Source organism: Peromyscus eremicus, chromosome 7, assembly GCF_949786415.1.
Source record: "Peromyscus eremicus chromosome 7, PerEre_H2_v1, whole genome shotgun sequence".
Classification (NCBI taxonomy): domain Eukaryota; kingdom Metazoa; phylum Chordata; class Mammalia; order Rodentia; family Cricetidae; genus Peromyscus; species Peromyscus eremicus.
In genome coordinates, this window is record NC_081422.1 from 112880719 (window position 1) to 112895124 (window position 14406).

At 49.8% G+C, this 14406-nt stretch overlaps 1 protein-coding gene across 4 annotated transcripts in view; it reads left to right on the plus strand.

Annotated features, from left to right (window-relative positions):
• The first annotated feature begins 8270 nt into the window (after positions 1-8270).
• The window catches only part of Dlec1 (DLEC1 cilia and flagella associated protein), a 49920-nt gene continuing 43784 nt past the window's right edge, over positions 8271-14406 (plus strand). For all 4 annotated transcript variants that reach the window (XM_059268870.1, XM_059268872.1, XM_059268871.1 and 1 more), the window contains exons 1-2: positions 8271-8720; positions 12258-12408. In XM_059268870.1, coding sequence (XP_059124853.1) covers positions 8310-8720; positions 12258-12408 — 562 coding nt within the window. In that variant the 5' untranslated portion in view covers positions 8271-8309. The remainder of the gene's footprint in view (positions 8721-12257; positions 12409-14406) is intronic.

Below are 14406 nucleotides of genomic sequence, written 5' to 3' on the forward strand. Positions count from 1 at the left end.
ACGCACGGGCCCACGTTGCGAGGTTTAGGGAGAGTAATAGCTACATTTTTGTCAGGAGAGGGTCCCCTCCCTTTCTCTGGGAGACTTCTCACTTCCGGGAGGGTTGTGGGGAGGGTGTTAGGGTAGGGTAATAGCAAGCAGGTGCGGGTCTTTCAGCGAGGGGAGAGGAGAGATGGGAGGCCTGCCATGAGGCTGCCTGAATAAGGGTGCCCTAGTGAACTCCACCCCTGATGCTGAAGACAATTAGAGTCTGGCTCACCTCAGCTCCTTCTCTTCTGGCACTACCAGGCCTCTGTGGCGTTGGCCATTACACGTGAAACAGCTGGAGGGCAGTCTCCCGATTCTGCGTGTTGAAGCTGGGCTTTAGAGAGCCACCTCATGTACCCCACCCCACAGTGTGGGGCTGGCTCTTTGTCTGGCACTCGCCCTCGTCGATGCCCTAGGAAGGCCCCCCCTTTCCACAAGCTGGGGCTGTACACGAGAGATGATCAAGGCCCCACTGTAGACGGAGCCTGGGAGGGAGAAAGATGAGAAATTCCCTTCTCTCCAGGTCCTTCCTGAGCCTCGGAGCCCTCCCACCTAGATCTCCGATCCTGCCAGGTCCTCTCATCAGTGAGTCAGGACTCCACAAGCCAGCTCCTCTCCCCAGCCTGAGACCAAGAATTCCTGACACCAGCAGTTGGCATGGCTTCACTTCCAGCATCATTTCTACTTCTTGTCATCCCTGTCTCTGAGCCCTGGGCTCCAAGCCAGGACGTTATCCAGCACTAGGGCCCTCCCTCTACCACAAATGGCCATGGTGGGCTTTACAGAAGGTTTACCCTTTGCATACTCCAAACTCACTTGAAACGGGCCTTTTACTGGCTTCCATTGCACACATAGGTGCTAACGTCCCCTCCCTGGCCTGGGGTTGCCAAACAGAAGGGGCATGCTGACTCAGAGCTGGCCAAGCAGCCAGGTTCTGCCAGAAATGAGGTATGCCACGCCCTGCTCCAAGTAGTGACCTGTAGAATAGCATTCTCCTTTTTCTTCTTCTCTCTCACAGGGTGGAGGCCCTCTGCTCTGTGCAACTAGTTGTAAGTATTTATTGTCTGGTGACTGTCTATCTGGCGGTGTGGGGGGGGGGGAGGCTGGGACAGATAAGGCACAGCGAATACAAAGTGACTGGACTATGTCTCTCTACCCTCAACTTCTAGGGGCAGCTGTGTGAACCTCATCCTGCCCAGATGCCTCATTACCCTACTCAGAACCTTCGTAAAACCTCCTGAAACCCTGGTGACTCATAGGACTCAGTGGCAGGTTTACTCTGGAGCACAAAGCATCTGAGATCTGTCCTGTTTAGGCAGAGTTCCAGGCATTGTCCCTCCCTCAAACCCTGGCTGTCCCAGGGTCAAATGTCTGTGCAAAGGTGGGTGTGGGGGTGGGGCTTCTGAGGTGACTGTGGGCAGGTGAAGGAGGTCCAGTATTAGAGCAGATGCTGTCAAGGGTCACTTCTGGCTCCCACACCAGGCCTCATTCTGAAGGTGGTATGTATAGTGTGTGCACTATCAACACAAGAATGCTAAATTTCAGGATGGTCAGGCTCTGGGGCTGGCCTTGCTCAGTCCCTCCCCCATGAAACTCAAACCAAGAGGCCAATGAGGTTCATTCAGTCCCCTCCCAAGGTTAGAACCCAAGTCCCCAGTATGAGGGTGAAGGGGCTCTTTAAACCTTGGCTCTGCAGTTTCCTGATGTGAGAATCTGAGCAAATCGCTTTGCCTCTCCACAGCTGGGAGCAGCCATGGGCTCTGGGATGAACAGAAGTAACAGCTGTCCAGCACATGGCACCAATACTTGCCTACCAAGGGATCTGAGCTAGAAGTCATTTGCCCACAGCCATTCTCTATATGGCCGTCTCTAACATATGCTGGTAGCCAGAGGCTCTTGTCTAAGGGCATGCCCCTGATGTTTGTGAAAACAGTAAACTTTCACCTGGGCTCCATGCAGAAGGTCCTGAACCAGGTCCAGTTGCATCAACAGGAAATGGGAAGGTCACCTGTCCAAGAGGCAGTGATAGCAAGGAAGGGTCTTCAGACCATACTGGGCTGACGTCAGTCATGGGATTCAGGGGTCCAGATGCCAGTGTGAGCTACAAGGTTTCAGCCTTCCTGGTAATCACTGGAAAGCACAGGGTTCTTGAGAGTTTCTTTTTTTTTTTTAACAAGACAAGGTTTCTCTGTGTAGCCATGGTTGTCCTGGAACTCGCTTTTTAGACCAGGCTGGCCCCGAACTCACAGAGATTTGCTTGCCTTTGCCTCCCGAGGGCTGGTATTAAAGGGGTGTGCCACCATGCCTGGCAATTGAGGGTTCCTTTTCTGTGATTATGTTTATTAGCATCCATGGGGAATGAACTGAGTTGACTTTAATGTGGACACTCACTGCTCACCTCCACCTACTCCAGCCAGAGTTGGTGGCGTGCTTCATGGGTACTGGGGAGAGTGATCTGTACCTGTCTCCTCTGAACTGAAAAACTACCTATTGGAAGGAGAGGGAGGGTCCGAAGACTCAGGAAACTCACAAAACTCAAGAAGTTACAAAATTTACAAGGCATCTTCCAGGTTTCTCTGATCAGGGAGCAAATCTGTGGAGGGAGAGGAGGTTCTGGTGCAGCTGCCTGCAAGTTCTTCAGGAAGCTCTAAGGGTGACTCTTCACACGCCCTCACCCAGGCTGGGGAGGGGGTGCTTTTCAGTGACCCAGTTGTCTTTGACTCACCCATGCATCTGTACGTGACCACAGTAAGCTTACCAGTTCACCCAGCTAGTCCTGAATGGAGTCATTTCTTTCCTTTTTCTTTTCTTTCTTTCTTCTTTTTTTTTTTTTTAGGTAAGAAATGTTTTTTTAAATGTGCATTTGTATTTTGCCTGCATGTATGTCTGTGTAAGGGTGTCAGATCTTGGAATTACAGACAGTTGTGAGCTGCCATGTGGGTGCTGGGAATTGAACCTAGGTCCTCTGGAGAGCAGTCAATGCTCTTAACCGCTGAGCCATCTCTCCAGCGAGCCCCGGGAATCATTTCTTTAGTCTACCATTGGTGCCCTATCTGGAGTGAATAGAAGGTTGTTTGTGTCTCCCCAGAAAAAGTCACAGGACAGAGGGACACGGTCCACCTGAGCTGGAGAGAGGAGTGTCCAATCTGAAGAAGGCACTGAGACCCCTGTTTGAAAACTGTTCTACTTTGTTTTTTCAATAAATATTTATTAAAGATCTATCATCTACTGAGCACATAGAAACTTGGGAGTCATCAGTGTTCAAAATACATCACAAACCTCCTGCTGCCATAGAGCTTACATTCTAATGGAAAGAAAAGAGCTGCTGTAACAAACACAAGAAATGAACCCTGAAGAATATGAGGGGATGAGGAGGTGAAATGGGAAGAGGCAGGGTTGGTAGGGCTGGCTAGTACGGTGGCTCTTAGCAGACTCTAGGAAGTGAGAGTGTGGGGTGTGCAGGGATGCCTGGGGCCACTGGCTCCAGGAAGTGGGAGTGTGGGGTGCGCAGGGATGCCTGGGGCCAGTGGCCCCAGGCAGAGGGGACAGGCTCTAGGATGGGCGAGTGGTATGTTGGAGAAACGCGTGACAGTGTGGCTGGAGGTAAGAGTGTATATGATGGAGGAGTAAACGGAGAGGTGACAGGGTCTGAAGCCTTTTGGCCTTGCAAGCGCTTCCAGCTTCTCTGGAAGAAATCCCTCATTTGAGTCATACTCGAAAACTATCCTTCTGATGGCTGGGAGAAGTCACCATGGATGAGCAGGAACTAAAACAGGGAACCTGAGGGAAGAGATTCCTGCCATCTGTTATTCGCATGGGGGTGAAAGTGCCTCAGCCCTTCCACAGCAGAGGGAAGGTGACAGAATTCCAGCAAGTCTTCAAAAGCAGAGCTCCATGCTGGAGAGAAGGCTTGTTGATTGAAAGGTTGAAGCATGTGGTGCTCTTTCGGAGGACCTGGGTTCAGTTCCCAGAACCCACATCAGGCAGTTCACAATAGCCCATGACTCTAGGGTATCTGATGTCCTCTTCTGGCCTCTGCAGGGGCCTGCATAAACACAGTTCATGCAAACGGTCACACACATATGCATAAATAAAAATAGGTTTTTGTTTTTTTTAAGTATAGCCAACATGATTGGGGGAGGGAGCTGTAAGGAATCAGGGTGACTGTGGGGCTTTGTGCAGGGGTCTGGAAGACAAAGCAGGTTTTTTTTTTGTTTGTTTGTTTGTTTTTTTTGGTTTTTCGAGACAGGGTTTCTCTGTGTAGCTTTGCGCCTTTCCTGGAACTCACTTGGTAGCCCAGGCTGGCCTCGAACTCACAGAGATCCACCTGGCTCTGCCTCCCGAGTGCTGGGATTAAAGGCGTGCGCCACCACCGCCCGGCAACAAAGCAGTTTTTAGCACTTGGTGTTGGATATCTTGGAGGCTTTCAGACCTGCAAGAGAGGATGTCCAGTACAAGGTAGTTCACGGGGGAGATATGGGGCTAGTGATGAAATTCAAGATATGGTTCGAAGCACATTTGAAATGGCCAGTGGTCTGAGGGGACAGCTCAGCCGTTAAAGCACTTGTGCAAGCACAAGAACTCAAGTTAGAACCCCACGGCCATGTAAAAATGCCAGATGTGCTAGCACATGCTTGTAAGGCCAGTGCTGAGGAAGCAGGGCTCCCTGTTAAAGCAGCCTAGCCTGCTTACAGAGTTCAGGCCAATGACAGGCCCTGTCTCAAGAAACATGGGATGTGGGTACTGGTGGTGTGCACCTTTAATCCCAGCACTCAAGAGGCAGGGGCAGGATGATTCCTGAGATTGAGGCCAGTATTTTCTACAAGACGAGTTTCAGATCTGCCAGGGCTGCATGGTAAGACACTGTCTCCAACAAGCAAACATAGAAACAACAAGAACACATGATCAATGGCTCCTGAGGGATGTAGTGGGTAGCCATTCCAGCTGTGATCTCCAAGTTCCAACCCCTATTGAGGCTTTGGTAACTGTCACACCTACAAGGGGGAGCTGAGAGAGGACCCTGAAGACCCGAGATCTGGAGGGGCCAGCTCTCTTGGTTCCTGGATCCTGGATGCTGGAGGTAGACCGAGCAGAGTTCTCCAGAGAACACTGCTGGACTGTGCAGAGCCAGGCGGATCTCTGTGAGTTCGAGGCCAGCCTGGGCTACCAAGTGAGTTCCAGGAAAAGGCACAAAGCTGCACAAAGAAACCCTGTCTCGAAAAACCAAAAAAAAAAAGAGTCCCATGCTCTACTGACTGAGCTAGCTGAAGTTTACCTCTGACCTCTACATGAACCCATACACCTGTGTGTACACACACACACACACACACACACACACACACACACTAAACAAAAAAATATCCAGAAGCACTCACATTCTACTGTGATACAATCATTCCAGGAGCCAAGTGCTAAAATGTACATACTTTCAGCAGAGGAATTCTAGCATATGATCACACTTAACCATTACTGTAGTGTACAAAGTTTGTACACACATGAGCAAAGTTCCTCATAAGGACAATGTTTACAGTGAAACCAAAACCAAACAAGCAGACAAACAGACAAACAGACAAGCTAAACAGTCCCTGCAGCTTGTTACAGAGTAATGAGGAAAGAAAGGGTCCTAACACCTAGCATGGTGTTTTGATTTTTAAATAACAAAACTTGCTTTACAGATATCAGTGTTTCCAGTATAAGCAGGAAAAAATAGCGATAACAAAATGGAAGTACTCCAATCAGTTGGAGAAAAAGAGCTGAGGATACTTTTATTAAATGTGTTGGTTTATCCTCTGTCCTGGGGATTGAACCCAGGGCCCTGTGAGTGCTAGGCCAGCACTCTCCCACTGAGCTGCACCCCCGGCCATCTTTCACTTGGTATTTTGAGACAGGATCTTGCTAAGTTGCCCAGGCTGACTTGAGCTCTCTCTGTAGCCTAAGCAGACATTGAATTTGCAATCCTCCTGCCTCAGTTTCCTAAGTAGCTGAGATGACAGGCCTATGTCACCAGGCCAAGCATTTGTGTGTGTGTGTGTGTGTGTGTGTGTGTGTGTGTGTGTGTGTGTACTGTTTGGGGTTTTGTTTTTGTGAATCATGATAATAGAAGTGTTTGACATATGAAAGTAAAAAAAAAAAATAAGTAAAAGAAGGTGTGTGAAACCAAGAGATAGATAACGACAAACAGCCGGCCACAGGAGGGACTGAAGTGAAGAGGGACTCACCGGGAATTCCCTTTGTGCCCAGGGAGTCCCCTTGGGGAGGTGACTGGACTTATTCAGAAACTGAACAGAAATTGAATGCTATGCGTGGCAGGATCAGGAGTGGGTGGAGATCAGCCAGGCTCAAAGATTCTCATAATAGAGACAGGAGGCCGAAGAGGGGATGATGAGGAAGGAGGAAAGCAAGGGAAGCCGGAGGGACAGACAAGGGTGGGGTGTGTGGTAGAGCCACGCACATGAGGACTGGAGTGACCTTTGCCACCAGAGGGACTGGACATTATGACAGACATCGCCTTGGACAGGGCAGCTGAGCAGACAGTAAGACAGAGCATGCAAAGGACTCCCTGTGACTTTCTCTAAGGACATCTGGACAGAGAGTGGAGAAAGATCATGGCAAGAATCAATGGTCCTGCCTTCCTGTCTGTCAGGGAAGGACACCCGGGAGCTTCCACAGTGGGGCGGCTGCTAATGACAGGGCCGCCCATTCTGGGGAGACCCTCCCTTTACAATAGGGCCACACACACTCCACTACCGTTCTGCTACTCTCCCATACGAAGCTCTTCCCTGCACCATTGGGAACCTGGATGTGTGTAGAAAACTGGACAGATGGTCTATTTGTTCATGTTCCTTCTGCTCACAAGCTACCCTTCCCGCACATACCAGACAACACTAGAGTAAGGAGTTAAAGAGGGGCCTACTGCGGTCCTGGAAATAGACTTGGGCTATTTGAGCAAATACTTGCAGGGTCCCAGGTATCTGAAGGATAGGCACGAACATTTCACCTGGCTGGGTGAGCTCTTTACCTGCAGGGACGAGTGTAGAAGGGAGACAGCCAGAGCTGGTCCTTTCCAGTGCACACTTTAACACACGCACTCGGCTTTTCCTACGTTCATCTGTTCTTTAAGGGACCTTTTTACCCAAAGAACAGATGAGGGACAGACAAAGAGCAGCAGAAACGTCTCAGGTTTGTGGGTGAACATCCTGGGACTCAATTCAGGAAGTGGATTTGGGGCTGTAAGGCAAGTACACTCACACCTGAATAGAAAGTGATTCTTTTGGCACTGTATCTGGAGGTACAGAATTGATAGTGTAGGAACATACATACATGTACGCAAAACACCCACACACACAAATACACCTTAATATTTATTTATTTATTTATTTATTTATTTATTTATTTATTTATTTATTTTTTGTTTTGAGACAGGGTCTCACTATGCAATCCTGCCTGACATGGAACTTGCTATGTAGAGCAAGTTGGCCTCAAAGTCACAGAGATCTGTCTGCCTCTGCACCCTGAGCACTGAGATTAAAGGTGTGGGCCATCATGCCCAGCTAGACCTCATGACTTGTATTGTTTGGGGTTCTCTAAAGGAACAGCATTAGTAGAATGAGTACAGATTACAAAAGAATTATTAGACTGGTTCACACAACAGTGGTCGTCTGTACCTGGTAGCTGGCTGGTCCTTTAGACCTCAACAGCCCTAGCCTGGCAGCGAAGACAGAGGATTCCTGGAAAGCCACAGCTCAGGTTTCTATAGTGACCTCCAAGATGGCTTGAGCTTCAGAGTGAGACCCTGACAAGGCTTTAAACTTCATAATAAGCTCACCTGTAAGAAAGGTGGTGCTGGGGCTCATAATAAGCTCACCTGTAAGAAAGGTGGCCCAGCCTTTAAGAACACATGAACCCATGTCAGGAGTATCACAATTGCCTATTACTCCAGCTCCCGGTGATCTGACGCCCTCTTCTGGCCTCCATGGGCAACGGCACTCGTGTGCACATACACACAGAGAGACACACAAAATAAAAATAAATCTTTACCAAGAAAAAAGCAAAAGTGATGCTAGTTGGCACAGCGGCGCACACCTGTATCCAGCACTCGGGAGGCTGAGGAGGAGGCGGAAGGATGGTGAGTTTGAGGCCCATCTAGACCACCTAGCTAGACGTTAGAAATGTAAGCCTTTCTGATGACGACAGGGATGACGCTCTTCTAAAGAAAAAAACTAGACGGAAGGGGCGGAGCCGGAAGCAGAAGTGGGAGCGGAGTCTGCAGCGTCTTCGTTGCCATGGAGCCCGAGAGCAGGGACGAGCCGCAATCCTCAGTTTCCCAGGCCAATATGTCCCTAGAGACTGAGGGGACGTCCACGCCGACCCAGAACAACTCCAGGGTCAACAGCTGGCGCATCAAGAAGTCTTCCTTGCGGTCCTCGCTCGGCATCATCGATAGTTGCCAGTACGGCTTCCCCACGCGGTCCCTACGCGCTGGATTCCAAGCGCTCCCGCCGCTCCCGGAGCCACAGTTGCTGCGTCCGCGCCCCGCCTCGCTGCGCACGCAGGACATCTCACATCTGCTTGCTCGCGTCTTCCGAAACTTGTACACCGCCCAGGTGATCGGAGAGGACTTGAGTGACAGCTTGATCAAGGCCCGCGGCAGTGAGGATGCGCGCCACGAGGAGTTCTTGGACCAGCTGCAGCAGGTATATAGCGGGTGCGGACTCTCCCGGGATATGCTCAGGATGCAGCCGCACCGAAGTGAAGGACACTATTCAAACTTTACATGTACGCATGTAAATGACATCTCCAGCGCCTTTCTCTGCACACATACACGTTCTATGTTGCAAATACAAATGAAACGACTGGAGCGGACTGCCCAATAGTTTGTTCCTTGGGGTGATGACCCAGTCACCCTCCTCCCTGGGGGTGACTCTATCGCTAACCACAATCGTGGCTGAGGCATTCTTGCCCACGTTTTCAGATCTCTGGGTCGGCAACGTGGTTTCCTCTTCTGCACTGGGCAGCCAAGCGATGAACCTGCCTTTGCCGGCTCGCTGTTGAGGACTCCCTTCCCAGCTCTCCCCTACATCAGCCTCTGGGTCCTTTCTTTTTCTTCTCCACTCCTGTCCTTTACTTGTCCCTTACACGGCGTGGCCCTAGCTTCATTCATTTCCTAACACATTTATTAACTACCTACTGTGTGCTGTACTCAGTCCTAGGCAGTGAGGATTCAGTAGCTCTGAATTCATCACAAGTAGCATACCCCCTAGTGGTAGGGTGCTTGCCTGGCAAGGGTAAAGCCCTCAACCCCCAGCAATGTAAACAAACACACAGACAAAACTTTAAAAAGAAAATATAGAGGCTGATAAGATGGCTCAGCAGGTAGAAGTATTTGCTGTTATGCTGTGACACGCTCCCCCGCCCCAAGTATTATACCCCTCTCCCCCAGTGGCAGGATATTGACGGACTCTGTCTTGGGCAGGTAATCATAGCAGAGTGAGGTAGGACTGCAGTGCTAGGTTGGCCCACCTCCCTCCACCCTTGGTCTGTTGTTGGCAATTTTCCCTGAGCCTTGGAGGGAGTGAGGGACACAGAGCTCCCACTGATGACTCGAGATTCAGCAGGCCCTTAGTCTCAGGCCTGAGATTTTTGTTGTTGTTGTTGTTGTTTTCTCGAGACAGGGTTTCCTGGAACTCACTCTGTAGGCCAGGCTGGCCTTGAACTCACAGAGATCCGCCTGCCTCTGCCTCCCGAGTGCTGGGATTAAAGGCATGCGCCACCGCTGCCCAGCAGTCCTGAGATGGAGCTCTGCAGTTACTACTGTGAAAAGGAGCGTCTCTGCCCACAGAGACGAACACTACTCTGATTGTTGAAAGCACTGGCTCTCTTGATCTGAGGTCTCCACATAGTCTTGTTGGTCTTTCCCAGTTCTAGCCACAGAAATACTGTCCTGTGTGATGACTGTAAGCACACATGCTTAAAATACATCCTCCGGCTTGAACCCTGCCTCCACCACATACAACCTGTGTGATTTTATGCATTTTTTTTTTTTTTACTTCTGTATGCCGTGGTGCTTTTCATCTGTAAGAGGAGAGGAGGGTAGTGTTAGGAATGGTGGGGCACACCTTTAATCCCAGCACTCGGGAGGCAAAAGCAAGTGGACCTCTGAGAGTTCAAAGTCAGCCTGGCTACAGAGTGAGTTCCAGTCCTCATCTAGGGCTACACATTAAGACAAAAAAAACAAACAACAAACAAAAAAAAACTTAAAAAATGATGATGACGACAATAATAACAACAAAATCTACTCTGTAGGTTGTTTTGAGGATTAAGTGAGTCAGTCCTAGAGAATCATTAACAGATGCCTTCTGGTAGGATTCTGACTCTTACATCCAAGAATTAGGACCAGGGCCTTCTGGACCGTCTGAGTAATGGGACACCAGACTTAAGCACAGTACTTTATGTTCAAGTCTGCCCTAGCTTCTGCTTTCTCAGAGGTTTCCTAACCACAGGAAGCCTTAGCCACCACCTCCTGGCCTCCATTGCATACCCGTTCATCTACTTTCAAGGACTGGCTAGAGCTGGGGAGGTGAATCTGAGGGTCAAGACATCAGGCCTCTCCTGACCACCTGAGTTTTCTTCCCCAGGATCCACATGGCACAAGGGGAGAGCTGGCTTCCCTAAGCTATCCTCCGGCATCTTTCATAAGCTCCCAGCAGCATATGTGCACCCACCAACAGATAGATAAGAGTGACTCCATAGGTGTGTTTGAGTTCAAGAAAAGCACTAAGGCATGCTCTCCCCACACGCTACTGTCGTACTGTCCCTGCCCCGTGAATACTTTGCTTCCACTCTCAAGAATACGGGTAAGAGGCTTGGCTGATTGGCTTGTCGATCTAACTAGTCTGGAAGCTGAAGCGTATGCTGGGGCAACCAGGATGGACTCTCAATGCAGATTCTGTGGCAGAGCTTGGGGTTTGCTAGGGTTTTAAAATAAAACAGGGTTAAATCACAGAAGGTGAACCAGTAACTTGGAAAATTCAGTAGGTTGGGGGCCTAGAGAGAAGGTTCAGTGGGTGAGAGAGCTTACAGCACAAATTCAGGTCCCAGCACCCACATAAAACACTGGGCGTGGCCATGCCTGCCTGTAACTCCAATACTGTCTTGGGCGAAGGTAGGAGGATCACTGGGAATGGCCATCAAGCCTGCTTCCAAGTTCAGGGAGAGAACCTATCTCAAGAGAATATGGTGGAGAAGATAAAACAGAACGCCCAATGTCTTCCTCTGGCCTCCGCATATGCATGCATGCACACACATGTAAACACGGGTAGCATTTAAAAATGTTTTATTTTTTATGTATGTGTATGTGCATAGATGTGTGTCTGTGTTTTAACATGTGTGGGGAGGGGGCAGAATAGCGTGATGGATTCCCTTGGAACTGGAGTGACAGGTGGTTGAGCTGACTGGTGTGAGCACTGGGAACTGAACTCGGGTCTTCTGGAAGGTCAGCTGCTAACAGCAGAGCCCTCTCTGCAGCCCTCGCCCCCATCCAAAGAACGCAGCAACTTTTTCTGGGTAGCATGTCACCTGACCATGTTCCTCTTAGGATCTAAATAGCCATGGCTTTATGTATATTAGATGTGGATGCTACAAAAAAGATGCCACCTCGGGTGAGTCCTTTCCAGTGGCTTAAATAGACAAAAGAGGCTGGGCGGTGGTAGCACATGCCTGTAATCCCAGCACTCGGGAGACAGAGGCAGGTGGATCTCTGTGAGTTTGAGGCCAGCCTGGGCTGCAGAGCGAGTCCAGGACAGGCTCCAAAGTTACACAGTGAAACACTGTCTCAAAAAAAAAAAAAAAATAGACAAAAGAGGCTAACTGCTGGAGGCTGTCCACCGACTAGGTGTGATGGAGCTGAGCCAGCAGGGCCTTTCCTGAATGGAGATTTGGGTAGCCTCACTTTGGTGTACCAAAACGGGTTTGCATTTCACAGTATGGGTGGCGGCTCTCTTTACTGTGAAACCAGGCCACAGAGCCACGCTTGGCTCTTACTGACCATCCTATGAAACTGTCATTTCCTTCTGTTGACCTCGGATTTTACATCTGGTAGGTTGGACCGGAGGGTTTTGATAGTTGTGTAGCTGTCCTGTGCTTGGCTGAAAGCCCTGATGTGGGAGGTCCTAGGGTAGTGCCAAGACGTGGGCTTTATCAGATTTCTGTGTGTTTGAATGCCCGCTTGCCAGGTTCGAGCCATCTATAAACAGCGTCTGGATGAAGTTACCAAGTTGGAGAAACATATCGTCCAGGCCCGTGCACGAGATCTTGCAGAAACAGAGCATGCCACCAAAGAGGCCAGACTAGATGTCCTGGAGACTCCTGTCAAGCTGCCCCCAGGTAGGTGTGAAGTGTGCCCGTCTGCCAGCCTGTGCTTACCCAGCTGTTGGTGCTGAACCACATCCGCTCCACTGCCCACTCCTCTCTGAACATTGGGAGAAAGTTGCAGACAGGACGGTCAATCAGTACAAAACACTCCGGTGTGTTTGGTCTCTCCAAAAGAGCGGCGCTCCACTTGGCCAGCATTTAACCCTCCAAGCCAGGAATTTGGCATGTATGTGACACTGGTTCCTGACCCACAGGGCCCACTTAGATTCCACTGGTGACCCCACCATGGCTTCCTCTCCTCTGACCTTTCATGCCAAGCTCTCCATGCAGGCTGGGCTGGCTGGCTAGTGAGCCCCAGGAATTTGCCTGCCTCTACCTCCCAAATGCTGAGATTACAGTTGTGTACCACCATAGGAGCCCAGTCGGGATCGTCCACTCTGGTTTCTTATCCTTCTGCTGGTAATGTGTTTTCCTTCATCTCAGGGTAGGGCAGTCAACCCCAGGACGTCTTTCCCCATTTAGTTCTTGGTGATGGAGAAATTCTCCTATTGCTTTTGTTACTTCAGGCACGAAGCAGCCTTTCTCTGTCCACTAATACAGTTGTATTGAGTTATTGAGCTGAGGAACCTTTCCCTTCTCCAGATGGACCGAGAAAGGTCAGGACTCTACAGGACAGCTTATGTGCTCATTCTTGTCCTCGCTGGTCACTGGTCCACACTAGCTTTTGGAGATTGGAACAACCAGCCACTTGCAGAGCCGTGCTCAGTAGCCGTGGGGTCAGTGAAGGAAATCCAGACTTCCCAGAAAGAAGAAGGCCATCATCAGGGCCAGTGAGAAAGTTTTTTTACAGGTCCGGGTCTCATATGGAAAGAGACTCTTCAAAAATCTGATAGAGAAACTGCCTTGGTGAGGGTTGGAATGGTGGCTCAGTGGTTAGAGCATGTACTGCTTTTGCAGGGGACCTGAGTTCAATTCCAAGTACCCATCAGGCAGCTCACAACTACCCGTAACTCTAGCGCCAGAGGATCTGATGCCTCTGGCTTTCTCCAGCACTTGCTCTTCCCACCCACCCCTTCCAGGCATGCGCGTACGCACACATACATACACACACACACACACACACACACACACACACACACACACACACTTAAAATCTATTTTAAAACTGCTTTGAAGAAGATGTACAATGATAAGTGTGTAAAAATATAAAGAAGTTCGTTATTTTATATGCCAACACAAAGAACAAAGCAACAGAGAAACCACTCTGACCTCCTGCCCCTGAGAGGATGAAGAGGAGGAAGAAAAGGAGAAGACCCTTCTCTCTGTCACGTGGCCAACACCCAAGTCCCTAAGCATTAGGCTGGATTGGGCTCACTTGGAACTGCAGTTATCCCCACCAAAGTCTCCCCTGCCAGGGGGGTCAGGGGCTTCACTTTCAAAAGTGCACCTTCTCCGTGGTCCCAGAACCCATCACAAAATGCCCTGGGGAGTTCTGGAAGGAAAGCCTCCAGAAGTAGTAGCTTTCTGGGCAATGATGGCACAGACCTTTAATCCCAGCACTTGGGAAGCAGGGACAGGCAGATATGGATCTCTGTGAGTTCAAGGCCAGCCTGGTCTATAAAGTGAGTTCCAGGATAGCCAAAGCTACACAGTGAAACCCTGTCTTGAAAAAACAAAAACACTCAAAAAAGCAAGTAATAACTTGTAGGTGATTTGCTGGCTGTCAGTTCTTTTTTTAATTGTTGTTTACTTCTTGATTGATTTTTAAATATTAATACGTATGTGTCTGTGTGGGTATATGCACACAAGTGCAGGCACCCTCAGAGGCCAGCAAGAGGCCAGCAGCTGGAGTTTCAGGGGGTTGTGAGCCACCAGATGCAACCCTCTGCAGGAGCGGCAAGTCCCCGTAGCCACGCCCTGGCGCCAGCCCTGGCTGTTCGTTTTGGAGTTGCCTTCAGATGACTTATTGAGAAACTTTTGCTTCCCCCGGCCTCTTCTGCAATAAATTGT